Below are 20,394 nucleotides of genomic sequence, written 5' to 3'. Positions count from 1 at the left end.
TACGCCCATGAATAAATCCACACAGAGTATAGAAGATTCTTTTTTTTAATGGTGTTTTAGGCAAGGCAATAAGGTCCATGCAATGTATATGTAATTATTAGAATATAGACATTAAAACTTTGAACTGAGAAGTACATCTATCCAGTGTCCATTCAAACCGCTGCAAGATGTAATTAAATGGTACAAATACATTTTTACAAAGCTTATATCAACTCTCTATAACTATCTGTCTGGTAAAAAGTTGGAACATGGGCTCATTTCCCATTCTATTATCAAGTTAAACGTTTGCACACTTATTCATTACACCTGACAAGACATGACTCAATAAAACAAATAATGAATTGGGGGAAATAAGGGGAATAAGGGTTAGGGTTATTTCCCCACCACCATTTGCTAGGACAAATTTGTACAAATGCTCCTTTTTCACTAGTGCTACTAGAGCATAGAATGGGTTGCCTGAGCCAGCCAGGAAAACCAGTGACTTAGCAGAATTTAGGTCATTGGTTAATATGCATGGTTGAATGCATGACGCCTAGGACGTAATCATCTTCTTTTTTGAAGTAACGTCTGTATTATATAAGATAAGATTAATATATATAGACTTAACTAACTGGGAAGATATGTAATCAATTAGATTGAGCTGTGGTAATATGTGATTGGGAAATAGAATTAAATTCGCGTCAGAGACAGGACTGTTTTCGTGTTTCCTGTCATAGTCTGGAAATGTTCCGAGGAGATATCGGACTAAGCAGCGGTTCTCAACCTTTTAAGCTCGGCGACCCCTTTTTACAATCCCCCCACTCTGCCGCGACCCCCCTTCCCGCTCACACACATACAGCAATAGAAGAATATACTTTTTCCGATGGTCGGTATGGTCTTTGGCGACCCCTGGCAAATCGTCAATCGACCCCCAAGGGGGTCGCAACCCACAAGTTGAGAACCCCTGGACTAAGGGGTGATCGCTGAGGGGATCATCTATCATAATACTGAATATTAGTCGACCGCAGTGGGCCCCGCACTTTTATAGGACCCGCGCTAATTCTATGTGTAATTTATTAATTTAAACCATTTTATAACCATTATAACTGATTTCCTAATTTACCAGGAGCTCATTGAAATCTCCTGAATTGCAAAATATACGAAAAGGTCATGGAAATCTCCGAAATTATAAAAATCTTTTGAAACAAATATACAAATCTCCTGAAATGTATAGACAAAAATTGTCATTTTGGGGTGTCATTCATTCAATATGGAAAACTCCAATCCTACGAGCGATAAAAAAACGGCATGATGCAATACCCGTAATTGTGGAATCTGGTGAAAGAAGCTTCTCGCGCCCCAAACTAATGAGGAATTACTTGAGGTCAACAATTCTCATACATAGATTAACATTTGGTAATTTTTGCTATTGAGCGTGATCTATGTAAGAAATAGAATTTTTATGATATATCGTATGACTTCGCAATACGCATGGCTCGTAGTAAAGAATGAATAAAATGTAAAGACGAATGTATTTTCTTATACAAACTCTAAATTTTCACTTATTATCCGTATCCCTACCCAAAGTTGGCCCCGCAAAATCCGTTTCGCATAGGGCCCCATAATGGTTAAGACCGGCCTTGCTATTTAGTGACGGGTGAATACAGAGTAGATTACCTGTTCTGCCCCCCCCCCCTCTTTTTTTTTTGCCGCTAAAGCTACGTGGGCTAACTCTAGTCCGACTTGCAGAAATAAAAGAGTGATCTTTCCATGATTTCTTGGTCCCAATGGTTAAGTCCGGCCCTGCTATTTAGTGACGGGTGAATAGGGCCTACTACTTCTTCTTCTCTCCCCCACCCCTTTCTCTAAAGTGGGGTAACTCTAGTCCGACTTGTAAAAATAAAAGCGGGATCTTTTCTTTACTTCTTGGTGTCCAAACTGTTGAGCCATGAAGAATTATATATATATAGTCACTATAAAGTCATTATAGATTAAGAGATTAAGATTTAACAACAGTGCTGGTCTCACCTTGACCTCAAGACTACAGTTGGCCGTGGGGAAGACGTAGGTGACACATGATATGGTCAAAGTGTAAAAATTGTCCTTGTTGAAAGAATCTGCGCTTGGAAACTCACACTTTGGTTGCGTGGGTAGGACTGTAACACACATGGCACACAAAACATTATTTGTATTTTTATTTCAATGCCTCCTGGTCGTGTTTGTATGCGCTCCAATAGTCGTCGCGATGGTCCCTGGTTCGAAACCTGCCCACCGCTGCCTTTTGCTTTGCTAGAAACAATGCGATAGTAAACAATCTATAAGTGCAAGATGTTCCTCAATTTTCCCATCTATACGTCAATCCTAGCAATGACTTCCCCGTCAATTTTTTTGAAGCTAAAATCCGGCTGCCAATATGTTCCCAATTCGAAAGCCTGATAAATGTTCTTCACTCTTCTCGCCAGTTTCTCTTTGTGGACATGCCCACTGTTTATCAAACAAGAAAATCTTACTATTGATTTTTACCCCATTAAGAAAACGTTTATTCAAGCATTCCTATGCTTTATGATCTTGCTTCTGTCACATATTAAAGTTGGTATTTTATTTATTTATTTTATGAAAAAAGTGCATTTTTTCCACTCGTGTCGCCCCCTATCGAGTGTCATCCGGTGCAGACCGCACCCCCCCCCTACTTACGCCACTGACATAGAGTGAATTTTAAGTAAACTTTGATTCACGACGCCTCCAATGTGGAGACGAAGCAGTTGATCATATTCTCGGAGAACGTCACATCTTGCAAGACGAAGGTTTCGAGAGAAAAAGAGAGAAGTTGGGAGAGCGAGAAAGAGAAAGAGAAAAGAGAGAGAACAAACAAGAAAGAGAGAGTGAAAGAGAGACAGAGAGAGACTGGGAGATACAAAGAGAGAGATACTAAAAGAGAGAGAGGGGGGGGGAGAGCGAAACTGAGAGTGAGAGAAAGAGATATAAAGAGACTGTGAGAGAGAGAGAGAGAGAATGAGAGACTCTGCGAGTGAGACAGAGAGACTGATAGAGAGATATAAAAAGAAAGAGAGAGCCTGAGAAAAAGGGAGATAGAAAGAAAGAGACTAAGAGAGAGAAACTGAGAGTGAGACTGAGAGAAAGAGAGAAAGACATAAATGTGAACGAGAGAAAGAGAGAGAGACAGATAGAGGAAGAAAGAGAGACAGAGAAAGAGAGAGAGAACTGGTTTTTAGCTGATGTCAGGCAATTCCATGTAGAAGGAGATTGCGATATACTGCAGGGCTAGGAGAAACAAACTTTCAGCATTGCTGTCTCGTCTGGAAAGGCAAGGCAACAAACGTGTCACTTCGACACCTAGTTAAGTTCAACATTTTTTAAGAAATCTCAAAAGATTTAAACAACAAAAAAAAACAACAACATTTACTAATTGATCACGACATCTTAACAACAACAGAGTTTGTTAAACTATTGTGCATACCTATCACGTTCAGTAGCCAAGTTTTTCTATACGTTGGATCTGCGCGTGGATAGCATTGAACTCTGGTAAAAATTCGGTAGATGGACCGTAGTGTCATCTCGTACACAGACCTACCGCTCTGCAGGTATACTGTATTGATTCCAGAAATATCTGCAATTAGAGAATTAAAGACTAAACAAAAATTTTGATGTTATATTCATTGTTGCTGGGGTCTTCACTTCTAATCGTTTTTTTTTAATTGTGTTAATGTAAAAATGTAATTCTTAATCCCATCTAACTGCCTGGTATGGTATTATGTCGAGACCGTTCGAAAAGACCTGACAGGATGCGACGTTGCAGGTCAGTGCTCAACACGTCCAAGGCTCGCCCTTAAAGGTTTAGAGATGGAACAATGGAAACTGGCTAATATGTACAGAGTGGGTCGAAGCTGATAGTTTACTAAGTAATGCGTTTATTTGCACTGGCAGAGCTGATATAATTGTTTACTGGAAGTCTGGAACAGGCAAGAGGCTCGACATGATCGATGTAGGCGCACAACTTGATGAGGAAAAGAGAACAGCGCTGGCAGAAGAAAAGCACCAGAGAATAAAAGCAAGGCCAGTGACACTAGCTCCAGCTGGAATAACCTGCCAGTGTGCTGCCGAACATTGCGGGCTCACTTAGGTCTCACCAGCCACATGAGGAGGCACAAAACCCCAGTGCTAAGCCATCAGCCCCCCTGGATGACAAAAATGGTCATCATCGAACCACGATGGACGAACTATATATATAGGCTGATCAAGATGATGAATTAACATAAAATATAATTCCCTATCATTAGAAAACATTTTATTTATCATGAAATTTTAGTTAAATACTTTATTCATATTTTGACAAAGCTTATATTAACTTTCTTCGTCTGTCTGTCTGGACCAAATTTGGTTAACTTTTTCTCTCTCTTCTTATTCTTTCCGTCCCACCAGTGTTTTGCGGTTGTTCCCATTACTTTGTTATATATATATATATATATATATATATATATATATATATATATATATTGCTTGTTTTAAAAGTATGTACAGTTAACTACTTTACATAAAGATATATTCTTGTAATATTGTAATATTAAACTACTATGACGAATTTATAAAATGCAATTCATATCAATAAAAAAAACAACAACTATCCCTTTCAAACCATGCGATCTATGAAATAGATGACATGAAGGTCATCTGATACTGTGGCCTACGGTTAACTATGGTGTTATGTGACCAGCACAACGACCAACTGCCTTTTACTTTTCCCCAACTATTAAAAGGTACAGTTATAGTTACAGTAAAGCTCAGCTTTGTCCTAAAAGTGCCGAAATACAAAAATCCCAGTTTTCTTTGAGATTTGAACCAGAAACACCTTATTTCGTTAGCTAGGTGCTTTACCATTCCACCAGCACTTCCCCTGTGGATCAATAAACACTTTGCTAATGAATGTTAATGTGAAATAAAACAAGGTTACAAAGACAGTCTGTGTGGAAACACAAACTCAAAAATCGGCCCCCGAAGTGGTCCACCCAGGCAGGTAAAAAGGCAGGTTTCAATATTTCCAGAAAGAACATCAGAATTCATTCTATCTAAAACAAATGACGGAGAAGAATCGAGAAAGAAGGTTGAACAGACCCTGTGTGATGCCTCAGCGGTCCAGCAGACCAAAGGATAGGTGAAAGTGAAGTTAGATGTGAACCTGGCCTAACTGATATCATATAATGATCATCTTATTGATCTAATTGTTTTGTAAAGGGTCAATCTCTTATTCAAAAGCTCAAGAAAAAAACATTTCCGTAATAAGAACAATTTTTCCTTTAGTTAAGTGTCCTATTTGTACAATGCAGCTTCGCAGTTCACGCGATAATATGAAAAACTACATATTAATTGTTGTTTGAAATTATGACCAAATTATATGCATATTAAAAAGATTTTGTTTCTTTAAAAAAAGTTTTTAAAATTTTATTTAGATGTTGTAGTTAGTATAACAGACCTTACATAACAATAATAATGTAAAAAAAAATATTTAAAAAAAATAAATCTAAAGCCATTTCCATAAATTTGTTAAAAATATGTTATATAGTCATCTACCCTACTAAAGAGCCCCCACTCTTTCATTCACGTTACTATTAATAGTAATAGTTTTAAAAGTGGTGTATTTTTATGAAAAAACTGCTTGCATAAGTGATTTAAAAAACTAGTTTTTTTCGCTTTCAGAAAAGAAAAAAGTAGCCGTTGCATCAGAACTTTGAATGGTCTAAAATATTATGATGTCGGATTTTCACTATCTTTTCTAGTTTACGAGATCCAAATGGGACGGACGGACGGATGGACAGACATTCCACACAAAAATAATAGCGTCTCTTCCCTTTTCGTAGGCCGCTAAAACAACACACACCACTATATATATATGTATAGGCTATATATAGGCTATATATATATATATATATATATGGCACTAAGTATTACTATTTTAACAGTGGCAATATATTCTTTTAGATATATATGGCACTAAGTATTACTATTTTAACAGTGGCAATATATTCTTACATTCACTATAAAAATCGTCGATGTTACACAGTCCTCTTTCACAAGTAGCCACTGTCAGGACTTTTCCGGCCACCGTCAAGTTCCACACCATCGTGTCCATGTATCGATAGTTGCATTGAAAGGATGTGTAGTTGCCTTCCTCAACGGTCACGTTAATTGTTTGGGCTTGGCTCAAAGCTAAACAGTCAGAAGAAGTATTTAAAAAAAAAAAAAAACATAAATACTAAAACAACTAACAGGCAAGACGTGGGGACAGTTGGAGAGACTCTCCCAGAACTGAGACGAATGGAGGAAGCTATATAACCCGAGACGGGACCACAGGCTGTGACGGGGGGGGGGCGCTCACAACACACACACACAAACTACAAATTATCTATATAGGTGGCCCATAACACACACACAAATTATCCATATAGGGGGCCTACAACACACACCACACACAAATTATCCATATAGGGGGCCTACAACACACACTACACACAAGTTATCCATATGGTGGGCCTACAACACACACACACACACACACACACACACACACACTAGAAATCATCCATACAGGGGGCCTACAACACATACACACAAATTATTCATATAGGGGGGCCTACAACACACACACACACACACACACACACACACACACACATGGTCCATATAGGGGGCCTACAACACACACACACACACAAATTATCCATATGGGGGGCCTACAACACATACACATACACACACAAAAAAGATGGTCTATTTAGGAGGCCTATAACCCTAAAACACAACAGCAGACTCCCGCCCTCCCCCCCCCCCCCCCCAAAAAAAAAAACAAAAAAAAAACAAACGAAAGAGCCCTACTCTGAATAGTTAACTGCTGTGATTTGTTCGCCATTTTCTTGATTTGAAAGGGGGAAGATTAATTCGAATTAAAAAGTAAGGAAAACGTTAGTAGTGCAGTTACTTACCACAAGATAGTATGCATAATCCAAAGGTCATTAAGGTTGCACTACATAAATAAGTGACCCCACTCATCTTGTAATTATCTTAAGGAAAGGAAAAAAAATATCAATATTAACAATTTAATAAAAATGTATTTAGGCTTTCCGAGCCTGGGGTCCTGGGTTCAAATCTTGGTGAAGACTGGGTTTTAAATTTCAGGATTTTTAGGGTGCCCCCTGAGTCCACCCAACACTAATGGGTACCTGACTTTAGTTAGGGAAAGTAAAGGTGGTTGGTCGTTGTGCTGGCCACATGACGCCATGCTTGTCTAACGTTGGCCATAGAAACAGATGACCTTAACATCATCTGCCCCAAAGATGGCAAGGTCTGAAAGGGAAACATTACTTTTTTTAAAATCCTCGATTAACATGCATGACTAGATTAATACATAATACATTGGACGTAATCATCTTTTGTTGAAGTAACAACAAACTACAGTAGATAAGCATAAAGACGCTCCGAAATTCACGGGCGTATCCAGGATTTTTTTCGAGAGGGGTGGTTGGGGGATTGTTCCCCCTCCCCCGCCGTATGTGTGTGTACAGGTAATAAATCTCTATTACTTTCCGACCCTTCATTCTTTCCGAAGACGTTTACTGTACCATAGAACAGGCTCTTCCTGGATTTAATAGAAAGACTGTAGACACCCACATTTGCCAGCCCTGAGGTCTTTGGGCGCCAAGCACTATTTCCGGTATTTAAAAAAAAATGTATATTTTTGAGGTATCTACAGCGCATTATCCTGATATTAAAAAATGTAGTTCAAAAACTAAATCTGCTATTCACTGGACCTTATTAATGGAGCTCAGCGACTGATAGAAATTTGTAACCCCTCTTGGCTACGATCATGGAATTTGGTATATCGAAAAGGGAAGTTGTATGGTCAAAACCATCTGTTGGGGAGTTATAAACTAAAAAAATCTCTGGAGGTTTTTCTTAAACAAACTCAAGCTTTTAGAATTTGGTAACTGTAGTTTGCTTTAGAATAATATTGAAGAGAGGTGAGTTTTAACCTCACAACTCTCTGAAGGGGGTTTTAAACTCAAACTTTAAACTTCGCCCATGCCGAAGCTATTTGCATCAAATTCTAAAAAATAAACGGAGCTTGAAGCTTATAAGATAAGATAAGTCATTTAAGATATGATGAGATAAGTAGTCTGCGAGAAAGGTTCACTTATTGCGAACAGGGCGAAATGGAGATCTAGATAGAAGTGGATCGAAACACGAAACCGGATGTAAGGAAAAGAAAGTAGTTTTACAAATGAAACAGACTCAAGCGAAACTTTCAAAGGTTATGTTGAACTCAAATCCCCTGGAAGGACTGTTTGTTTTCACTACTAAGTGGCATTCTTTTCTAGATTGAGAGTACCACTGCAAACTGCTTGCTAGCTGCTTAGTTTTAAATTAGAAACAATCTACTCCATTTCTATCTATCTATCTATCTATCTATCTATCTATCTATCTATCTATCTATCTATCTATCTATCTATCTATCTATCTATCTATCTATCTATCTATCTATCTATCTATCTATCTATCTATTTATTTATTTATCTATCTATTTATCTATCTATCTATTTATCTATCTATCCGAGTATTCGTCCATCCATCTATCTATCTATCTATCTATCTATCTATCTATCTATCTATCTATCTATCTATCTATCTATCTATCTATCTATCTATCTATCTATCTATCTATCAATCTATCTATCTATCTATCCGAGTATTCGTCCATCCATCTATCTATCTATCTATCTATCTATCTATCTATCTATCTATCTATCTATCTATCTATCTATCTATCTATCTATCTATCTATCTATCTATCTATCTATCCGAGCATTCGTCCATCTATCTATCTATCTATCTATCTATCCGAGTATTCGTCCATCCATCTATCTATCTATCTATTTATCTATCTATCCGAGTATTCGTCCATCTATCTATCTATCTATCTATCTATCTATCTATCTATCTATCTATCTATCCAGGCATTCGTGCAAATGCCCGCTGGGCCGCTAATAAACTGGGCCGACACATGGATGCCTTTAAGACTTGTATTAAATTGTCAAAAGATTTTAGAAAAGGAGCACCCAAAGTGATTTACAGACTCTACAGTGTGTCATGGGCGTAGCCAGGATTTTTTTTCGGGGAGGGTTTTGGGAATCCCCCCCCCCGACCTCCCCCCCCCCCCAGCGAAAAAAAAATTATATATATAAATATATGTGTGTGTGTACATAATTAATCTTAAATACATTCTGACCCTTTCGGAAGACGTTTATTGTTTATTGTAGACTCCCCGCCCTTGCTAGCAAGGGGGTCTGGGGGAGTTCGTATCTCCCCCAGCGCGGGGCGAAGCCCCGCCGCTGAGCACTATTTCTGGTATTGAAAGCCAACAAAATGCATATTCTGAGGTATCTACAGTGCATTATCTTGCTATTAAAAAGTTTTATTTCAAAAACCTAATGTGCTATTCTTACTGACTTAGACCCTCTCGCGCCGTTCGGCGCATTTTCCGGCAAGCTGTATCCGCAACTCTTTTGCGTAATTCATTTTGTCGGAAAACATGTCCCGCAAAACCTCATGCGACGCTCTGTCACAACCTTACTAAGGATTCGACTCCCAGTTCGGCATATGATTTCTTTGATTTAGACCTGATCTCTATGACTGACTCCTAAAATCTGTCTTAGCCATCTTTGTTGAGACACATTTAATGATTTTCAATTTCGGCAGAAGACTATTCACACTTAATTAATGGAGCCCAAGCCACTGGTAGAAATTGTAACCTTTCTTGACTACGCTCTTGGAATTACATGCCTGTATTTCGCTTTAGATTTTATATCGAAAAGGAAAGTTTTTTCGTCAAATCATCTGTTGAGGGGTTTTAAACTAAAAAATCTCTCGGTTTTTTTTTTGTTTTGTTTTTAATTCAAAACCCCATTTAGCTACGATCATAGAATTTGGTGACTGTAGTTTGCTTTAAAATAATATTGAAGAGAGAGGTTTTCAACTCTAAACGATCTGTAGGGGAATTTTAAACTCAAAACCATCTGGAGGGGTTTTAAACTTTAAAGAAAAAGCCCTCTGGAGGAGGGGTGTTTAAACTCAAAACCCCTTTGGCTACGCTCATAGATTTTATAGTGTGTAATTTGCTTTTTTTTATATTGAAGAGGTACTTTTTAGCTTCAAACCCCAACTGGAAGGGGGAGGGGGGTTAAACTCAAAACCCCTTTGGCTACGCTCATAGAATTTTGAGTGTATAATTTGCTTTTATTATATTGAAGATGGGGTTATCGTAAATTTTGGATGGGGTTTTAAAATCAAAATCTTCCTCAACTGTGCTGTTGGAATTTGGGGATTGTTGTTTGCATTTTTTTTTTGTTTTGTTTTATAGAAGAGGGGGATTTAACTTCAAAAACCTGTGGTAGGGGGTTTAAAAATTCAAAACCCCCTGGTAGAGGGATTTGTATCTCAAAACCCCATGATAGGGGTTTTTAAAATCTCAAAACCCCCTGGTAGGGGGATTTAAACTCAAAACCCCATGGTAGAGGGTTTTTAACTCAAAACTGCCTCGGCTGTGCTGTGGTAAGTGATGATTTAGTATTAAAATCTCACCTAAAATAAACAAATGAAAGCAAAAATCAGTCACTTAATCCCCCCCCCTGAGGGGGGGATTTCATTTCGGGGGGGGTTTGAACCCCAAGAACCCCCCCCTGGCTACGCCCATGCAGTGTGTATATATATATATATATATATTAGAGCTACAAATCTAACACATTTTCCTAATTAAGGTAAAAGCCTTCAGCGTTCTACAGCGCTTCTTATAGGCTTCATCCCTTATAGGGGCATACACACTAAGAGATTAGCAGCATGAGGGCTGGGATTCTTATAAAGTTCACGTTGGTGTGAATATATTCGGATGAATCTTTAAAGTGACCAGTCACACCGCTCCCAGTATTATACATGGAATATCCAGTCACATACGAATTGTTATTGTTACGGTTGAGTTATCGCGTGGTCTTGATATGTAGGCCCACTACCTCACAATTACACAATTGATGAGTGTAACAAAGTGGCCAAAGATATTTAAAGTCAATATGCATCAGAATTGAAAAAGAAGTACAAAGTAGAAGCATTAAAAACAGTTTAGAAAGACAATATAGCTAAAATCCTTTGCAAAACCTATGTACCTTAATTATAAATGTCCCCACAAGCGCAAGATATATAACAACCGTTGTTAAATCTCATGGTGGCAGCCCTCTATGAATGAACAAAACACAAAGTCATTTATTCCTGGAGATCAAGAAGTCACGTTATCCAAGGAAGAAACACTAATATCAAGACAACGAAGATCTAGACTTCAACCAAAATAAAAAGAGACTTTGATAATAAGAATCAATCTTAACAGTATTTGTTTTCCACAAGGATATTAAACCTTTAAACTTTAAACAAATGAACTTGACGCTCTGAGAGCAAATAACATTGTGTGCGTGTAGCCAACTTCAAGACGCAGACACTCGAACCGGATCTACAAGTTATTAAGAAAGCAGCAGATGAGCTTGTGAGAGGTGGGTAGACAAATGAATTGTGATTGAAGAGTTGGTAGGCTACATTTAATTCTATATGCCCGAAAACATGGCGAGGAGTGAAACCGAATCCGAGGGGGGAACGTACAGATGATGGAATAGCTGCTGTTATAGATACAGAATATTTAAAAGATGTAAACTTTATTGACAGTTGTGTATTTTTCATTATGCTGTCTTGTATGCAAGGAGCTTGTGAACGAAGTCACTGCATATTAAAGATATTAAAGAATTGCTTGAGAAGCATCATGACGCAAGGCACTTAGAAAATTTCATGGTGATGGCTGTTGATCATGGGCGTAGCCAGGATTTTTTTTCGGGGAGGGTTTAGGGGGGGGGGATTTCCCCCGCCCCCCCCCCCCCCCCGCGGAAAAAAATTATATATATATATATATATATATATATATATATATGTGTGTGTGTGTGTGTGTACATAATTAATCTTTATTACATTCTCACCCTTTCGGAAGACGTTTATTGTTTATTGTAGACTCCCCGCCCTTGCTAGCAAGGGGGTCTGGGGGAGTTCGCAGTACTGACACACTGAGAGGTGCGCTGTAGGAACGACATTCTCTTTTTTTTTTACCAGGAGAAAATGTAACGAAAAAAATGTGTGAGAATGCGATTTGGTCGTAGGGGTGAGTATACATACCTAAAAATAGAAAGAATAAATTAAAAGTACGCTGATTAGCTGATATCAAATATTGTGTAATAAAATTTTTAAATCAATTTTAAATGCAAATAATTACAGAGCAAAATTAGAACTGGCGAGGGGCAAAAAGTAAATAATTTTCACGGTTCATTCTTCCTTATTACATAATTAAAATGTTTTATGGGTCCTTACATCATAACTTCTGTCAGAAGTATTCATATGTTCTATGGGTATCTAACATCATAACTTCTGTCAGAAGTATTCATATGTTCTATGGGTATCTTACATCATAACTTCTATCAGAAGTATTCATATGTTCTATGGGTCCTTACATCATATTTTCTACCAGAAGTATTCATATGTTCTGTTTCCTTACATCATAACTTCTACCAGTAGCATGGGCTTAGCCATGACTTTTTTTCGGAGGGGGGTATCTATGTGTATGTGTGTGTGTACATAACTAATCTTTATAACATTCTGACCCTTCATTCTTTCGAAAGACGTTGATAGTACCCTAGAATAATTCTTCATGGAATTAGTGGAAGAATTGTAGACACCTCTCCCCGCCGACAAAGCTGTATTTCCGTATTAAAAACCAACAAAATACATATTCTGAGGTATCTACAGTGCATTATCTTGCTATTAAAAAGTTTTATTTCAAAAACCTAATGTGCTATTCTTACTGACTTAGACCCTCTCGCGCCGTTCGGCGCATTTTCCGGCAAGCTGTTTCCGCAACTCTTATTTTGCGTAATTCATTTTGTGTGAGAACATGTCCCGCAAAACCTCATGCGACGCTCTGTCACAACCTTACTAAGGATTCGACTCCCAGTTCGGCATATGATTTCTTTGATTTAGACCCGATCTCTATGACTGACTCCTAAAATCTGTCTTAGCCATCTTTGTTGAGATACATTTAATGATTTTCAATTTCGGCAGAAGACTATTCACACTTTATTAATGGAGCCCAAGCCACAGGTAGAAATTTGTAACCTTTCTTGACTACGCTCTTGGAATTACATGCCTGTATTTCGCTTTAGATTTTATATCGAAAAGGAAAGTTTTTTCGTCAAATCATCTGTTGAGGGGTTTTAAACTAAGAAATCTCTGGAGTTTTTTTTGTTTTGTTTTTAATTCAAAACCCAATTTAGCTACGATTAAAGAATTCGGTCACTATAGTTTGCTTTAAAATAATATTGAAGAGAGAGGTTTTCAACTCTAAACGTTCTGTAGGGGAATTTTAAACTCAAAACCATCTGGAGGGGTTTTAAACTTTAAAGAAAAAGCCATCTGGAGGAGGGGGATTTACACTCAAAACCCCTTTGGCTACGCTCATAGATTTTATAGTGTGTAATTTGCTTTTTTTTATATTGAAGAGGTACTTTTTAGCTTCAAACCCCAACTGGAGGGGGGGGGGGTTGAAACTCAAAACTCCTTTGGCTACGCTCATAGAATTTTGAGTGTGTAATTTGCTTTTTTTATTTTGAAGATGGGGTTTATCGTAAATTTTGGAGGGGGTTTTAAAATCAAAATCTTCCTCAACTGAGCTGTTGGAATTTGGGGATTGTTGTTTGCATTTTTTTTGTTTTGTTTTATAGAAGAGGGGGATTTAACTGCAAAAACCTCTGGTAGGGGGTTTAAAATTCAAAACCCCCTGTAGTGGGTTTTAAACTCAAATCCCCCTGGTAGAGGGATTTGTATCTCAAAACCCCCTGGTAGGGGGATTTAAACTCAAAACCCCCTGGTAGAGGGTTTTTAACTCAAAACTGCCTCGGCTGTGCTGTGGTAAGTGATGATTTAGTATTAAAATCTCACCTAAAATAAACAAAATGAAAGCAAAAATCATTTTCTTAATTCCGTCCCCCCCCCCAGGGGGGGGGGATTTCATTTCGGGGGGGGGTTTGAACCCCAAGAACCCCCCCCTGGCTACGCCCATGCTGTTGATACATACGTTCTACGAATAATCCATTTGGACACAGTCATAGACGATGTGGCAGCGAATAGTTCGTTGATCGGGAATCTTAACGAGCCTTGTATGTGAATATCAAGTACATGGTTATGTTAATATAGGCCTGTATGGTAGCATTTTTTCACGTTATAAAAGATCCAATTTCAAGTGTTATTTAGTAATAACAAATAGTTGTAAAAATTCGTGAAGTAATCTGTTTTATAGCTAACCATGTAGGCTAGCTTCTAATCGAAATGCATTATGTTACGTAAACCCAATTTTCGTCACTTTATGAAACTGATTTTGAGGATATAGCATTGCAATCTGGTGGTCGGGTTGCATAGAAATGTCCGGCCAATTTTAACACCAAGTCCTCCCTCCCTCCCTCCATCTATCTAATCTATCTATCTATCTATCTATCTATCTATCTATCTATCTATCTATCAATCTATCTATCTATCTATCTATCTATCTATCCATCTATCTATTTATCTATCTGTTTATCTATCTGTTTATCTATCTATCTATGTATCTATTTATGTATCTATCTATCTATCTATCTATCTATCTATCTATCTATCTATCTATCTATCTATCTATCTATCTATCTATCTATCTATCCATCTATCTATTTATCTATCTGTTTATCTATCTGTCTATCTATCTATCTATCTATCAATCTATCTATCTATCTATCTATCTATCTATCTATCTATCTATCTATATATCTATCTATCTATCTATTTATCTATCTATCTATCTATCTATTTATCTATTTATCTATTTATCTATTTATCTATCTATCTATCTATTTATCTATCTATCTATCTATCTATCTATCTATCTATCTATCTATCTATCTATCTATCTATCTATCCATCTATCTATCTATCTATCTATCTATCTATCTATCTATCTATCTATCTATCTATCTATCTATTTGATGGCTTCATCAGAAACCCGTCAGCCAAAAGCAACCACTTCCGTTCCCCATCGTTACCGTGGAAACACACACATACACTTCAGAGCAACGCTCTATCAAAAGATCACTGTCGCCAACAAAATAATAAACAAGGTTACAAAAGACAGTTTGTATGGAAACACAAACTCAAAATCGGCCCCCGAAAAGGTCCATCCAGGCAGGCTTCAATATTTTCAGAAAGAACATGCAAATGAAATTATATCAAAGACAAATGAGAGATAAGAATGGATAAAGAAGGTTAACAGATCTTGTGTAGTGCCCCAACGGTCCCGCAGATCAAAGGATAGGTGAAAGTGAATGTAAAGTTAGATGTGAACCTGGCCTAACTTTTAGACCTTGTGGTCTATAGGACAGATGATGTAAAGTTCATCTGTTTTTGTGGCCTACGATTAGCGAGGGTGTCATGTAGCCAGCACAACGACCAACCGCCTATACTTTTCCCCAACTAATGTCAGGTACCCATTAGAGCTGAGTGGACTCAGAGGCGCCCAAAGATTCCAATGTTGAAAATCCCAGTCTTCACCAGGATTTGAACCCGGACCCCCAGTTCGGAAGCCAAGCGCTTTACCGCTCAGCCACCACGCCTCCCTTGGCCTAACTGATGTCTTATAATTGATCCAATTGTTTTGAAAAGGCTCAATCTCTTATTCGAATCCTTAAAAAAAAAAAAAAAAAAAAAAAAAAATTTCGCATTTAAAAAAATGTTCATAAAAATGAAGTTTATAAGATTACTATTCATTTTAAATTAGGTTTAACTTATAATGCATACTAATTAGCTTTTTCTCTTTAAAAAACTGCTTGCGTAACTGATTTTAAAAATTAGATTTTTCGCTTTCAGAAAAAAAAAATAGCCGTTGCATCAGAACTTTGAATGGTCTAAAATATTGTGATGTCGGATTTTCAATATCTTTTCTAGTTTACGAGATCTAAACGGGACGGACGGACAGACGGACAGACGGACAGACATTTCGCACAAAACTAATAGCGTCTTTTCCCCTTTTGGGGGCCGCTAAAAATGACTTTGTGCCCAACAATCAAAAGAGCTTAGAACTTGGATTTCACAATGCTAGAAAAGTGACAAAAATAAAATAAATCATACTTCTAAACTACAAACTAATCCACCCTTCCAATTTTCTGTATACCGGATACTCCAAAATTGCAAGCTATTTATAGTCATGGGTATAAATAAAAGATCTTCGATTCCAATACTGCGACGTTGACATTGTTAAAGCTGTCTATTTCAATATTGGAATCCATCTTCATCTTTTCCTTTTTTTTTATAGCTGGATATATCACCGTCCCTTCAAATACACACGCGCGCACACACACACACACTTCTCCACTTCGCTTTGTATTCTTTCTTTTTTATCTTTTCATTTTTATCTTATTCTGCCAAGTCATTTGTTTTCCTGGCTGACTTATGCAACCCATGCTCAAATAGCACTAGGAAAGAAATAGCATTTGTACAAATTTGCCCTAGCATACGGAACAAGGAAGGTGCCTTTCTTTCTAGAAGGCAACTAAAACTTGATAATAGTAAATGAATTGTTATGGCCTCCTTCAGTCGCGAAGCGACTATGGATCATCTCATGGAAACGAGATGAATGCCTGGGCATTAGCTGTGGTCGGAACGATGTCGCCCACACATCAGTTCCCCCCTCTCCATGCAGCTGATGTATCCAAAGGAACGGCAGTGCCGATACAGTTTGGTACAGTTTGGGGTCAGCGGCGCAGCAGGTTCCGCCAGGGTGTAGCACTGGGTGCTGAAAACTGCCTTAGGGTCACCAGCTCCTGATTTATCCACAGGGTTGACTCCCGAAGCCTTTCCCATGATTGGGTATAGCTGCAAGGCAACAGAGCTTTCAGAGTTTTCCTTCTCCTAGGTGGGTAGCCAGCCATGGCTAACGAGCCCCCTCCTGCTCGAAGCTTACTGGTTAAGGCACCAGTTACTCGCCTTTGCCCCTTTTCCTGTTAGTGAGAACAGTTCCGCCGGGCTCAATATCTGAGCTACACATGAAGGCCAGTAGTTGGACTGGTTGTCAGAAGCTATTTGAGACGCATGCCATTAGGAAGCATTTTATAGGTAGTGGAGTGCTTACATCCATTACCACTTCTGGCATTGACAACCTTTAAGAATATATTAAAGCTATTTTAAACCTTTGCCTCTTTTCTTTGCCTCTTTTTTGGGCATTGCCCCTTTTTTTGAGGCTATTGGCCTCTTTATTGGGCTTTTTTTTTTAATTAACAAAAAGATGCATATTTTATTAGTAAGCGTACAAATTAAGTGGTTACATTTTAGAGTACAATGATTGCAAAACATAGCAATGCATATAGTTACATTTAGGTTGTCATAATATTTTAACGTTTTAAATTGCTTTGTATATGGCGTTATTTTTTTCCAATAGCATATAATGAATATTTTTTAAATTTATGGTTCTTAAAATATATGTGGTGAGAATGTCAACAATAGATAATTAATTATTAAATAGAAACAATCAAAGAGTGAAAGTAGAAACTTAAATGATATTAAAACTATTTAAACATCGTAGTCACATTTTTTTCCACTTTGTCTACATTGCTTATGGTTGTTTCCTTTGTGCTCTGATACATTACCCCAGCTCTTTATATTAACTTCTATCAAACGTGCATACACATCTATGTGTGTACACACTTATGCAAACATAGGCATTTAAACATTTATATTGTTTATATAATTATTCTGTGGTCTCCCTTTTTATGACAATTTTTGATTTCCTCCCTTGAGATTTGGAGAACTACTTCCTCATCATCAAGGTGGAAATCCTGTCTGTTAGAGTCAGTATATCGGGAGTTTCTGTTCAGAGACAATTTCTCTGTGGCTTTTTTTTTTTTTTTTTTTGGTCACAGGGGCCAATTAGAGTCGTACTTAAAGTTATTTTATATGTATATATATACTTTTTTTTTTCTTGAATATTTTAAACTTAGTTCTTCGTGGAATTGCAAAAGGAAACTAACATACATATTTTGTGGTGTGACGCCCCATATTTACATTATCTTCAGCATGCTCTTGGTAGGGAATTAATAGATGACCATGCAGTATTTAAATGCAGCAGGAAGAATCTAAATTATTCAAAGGTTATCCTAAATAAAAAAAAATTATATAATTTATTGCAAGAACTTTAAACTAAACAAAAAAAAATGTGTTCAATGCTGCTTGCAAATATTTGTCTCGGCGATTGCATTTATTGATCATAACACGAAGAAAAGTAAATTATCAATAAGCGTATCGATCTCAACCCGTGCCTTAATGTGTATTTTATACCATTGTATCATTGATTTTTTTTTCAAATTACAGTTTAGTATATTGGCCTAGATATACTGTATCATCAATATCATCATTTTGTTTTCTTTCAACTATTCAGAAACGGAAACTCTAGCTTGAATGTAGATCAAGTGTCTGTGGTCTTGATGTATAATATAGGCCTACATCTCAGGATTATAGTCTAGCGCCAAATGCAGGGCTGAATTTAGACTAATTGACATTTAGGATCCCTTTATAATTCAAGTTATTATTTGCCAGTGCCAAATATAAAATGTTTTACATGTTTCGGATGTTCCTTCAGAGTTGAAGATAGTTTACTTCCTAGTCCAAACCTCCCGTAGGACGACGGGGGATGGGAGCGGGCAGGGTTTGAACCCGGGACCATCGATAAATCCAAACGACAGACCAGCGCGCAAACCGCAAGACCAGGCAACCAAAATATAATTTTGGATAACTAGAAGTCTTGGCGAAGGGTTCATTACACCAGGGTCCATGACTAATAATAATCTTCAAATACAAAGACAAAATCTAATAAAATACTCAGATGTATATGCTAGGACAAATTTGTACAAATGTTCCTTCTTCCAAAGTGCTATTAGAGCATGGAATGGGCTGCCTGAGCTAGCCAGGAAAACCAGTGACTTGGCAGAATTTAGGTTATTGGTTAATATGCAAGACTAAATGCATGACGCGTAGGACGTAATCATCTTTTTTTTAAAGTAAAGTCTGTATTATATAAGATAAGAAAAAGGTTTCACAGAGGCTATTGAAAGACAGTCGTTTATTATATCTAAGAGACGTACATTAGCCTGCGGGAAGTCACGTGACTCAGGTCTGGACACTGAATTGAGTCTACTGACACTATTATTTATGACCCTACTTGTAAACATGTAATAGGCCGTACATACAGTGAAGCGTTGTTGTGTTTTTAATGCTTACACGATGACACGTTGTTGTTTGTTTTTTTTGTCTTGCAAAGTAAAGGAAAAGGGGGGGGGGTTGCACAATCATATTCTTGAGCCCTGGTACAGAGGGTACCTTATACCCCCTAAAACTAATATTTATATATAAGAATCATAAAAAAAAAACAATAGTCTCTATCTGTTTCTATTGCCGTTGTTCAACGAGGGTGTCATGTCACGTGACCACAACAACCAACCGCCTTTGCTTTACCCAACTTAACGTCAGGGTTAATACAGGGGCGTTCTAAGAATCCCAAGATTTGATCCCTGACCTCCCGGTTCGAGGGCCAAGATTTTACCACTCAGCCATCAAGCCTCCAAGAAGAATATGGATAGGTTAAAACTAAATGTTAAATTCAAAATCATTATTATTCATAACTAACGCGTTTTGAGGGAGGGGGGGGGGTTAATCTGTACCGTATGTAGCTAATGTTCACATCTTGCACTGTCAACAAATCAATCCATATAGACAGAGGTCAAAATGAAAAGAAATAATGATACTATTACAATATTTGTATTACTGACTTACCTGTGAAGTTAAGTATGCTAGGAGGATATGTTTATTTCTTTTAAGTCACTACACTAATATTACTGACTTACCTGTAAAGTTAAGTATCCTAAGAGGATATGTTTATTTCCATTAAGTCACTACACTAATATTACTGACTTACCTGTGAAGTTAAGTATCCTAGGAGGATAAGTTTATTTCCATTAAGTCACTACTCTAAATGTTTTGTTTATCCGTTTATTGAATATGAAAGACAATTTTAGTTCCGTTACTTCAAACCCGTCATGGCATCTAGTCCTTTTTTTAGAACCAGTGCCCGTACACAGAATAATGTCACGATCGAACTGATGGGTGACACACTCTGGCACTCGAACACACACACACACGCATACATACACACAGGTGTGCTGCGTGACGTTGTGTAACATTACAGGTACAATCATGGGC

The 20,394-nt window shown here is 37.5% G+C and overlaps 1 protein-coding gene across 3 annotated transcripts in view; it reads right to left on the bottom strand.

Annotated features, from left to right (window-relative positions):
- The window catches only part of LOC106078476 (uncharacterized), a 27,759-nt gene extending 7,365 nt beyond the window's left edge, over window positions 1–20,394 (bottom strand). Inside the window, exons 1-5 of one of the 3 annotated variants that reach the window (XM_013239348.2) lie at window positions 20,111–20,394; window positions 6,975–7,052; window positions 6,025–6,201; window positions 3,458–3,607; window positions 2,008–2,135 (exon numbers count right to left, since the gene is read on the bottom strand). In XM_013239348.2, coding sequence (XP_013094802.2) covers window positions 2,008–2,135; window positions 3,458–3,607; window positions 6,025–6,201; window positions 6,975–7,041 — 522 coding nt within the window. In that variant the 5' untranslated portion in view covers window positions 7,042–7,052; window positions 20,111–20,394. Of the gene's footprint in view, window positions 1–2,007; window positions 2,136–3,457; window positions 3,608–6,024; window positions 6,202–6,974; window positions 7,053–11,201; window positions 11,227–19,968; window positions 20,006–20,110 lie in introns of those variants that run through there. The other 2 variants (XM_056033444.1, XM_056033445.1) reach the window with 2 other exon arrangements.

This window comes from Biomphalaria glabrata, chromosome 6 (genome assembly GCF_947242115.1).
Source record: "Biomphalaria glabrata chromosome 6, xgBioGlab47.1, whole genome shotgun sequence".
Lineage (NCBI taxonomy): Eukaryota > Metazoa > Mollusca > Gastropoda > Planorbidae > Biomphalaria > Biomphalaria glabrata.
Note: the sequence above shows the minus strand (reverse complement) of the source record. Positions and strands in the feature narration are given on the sequence as shown.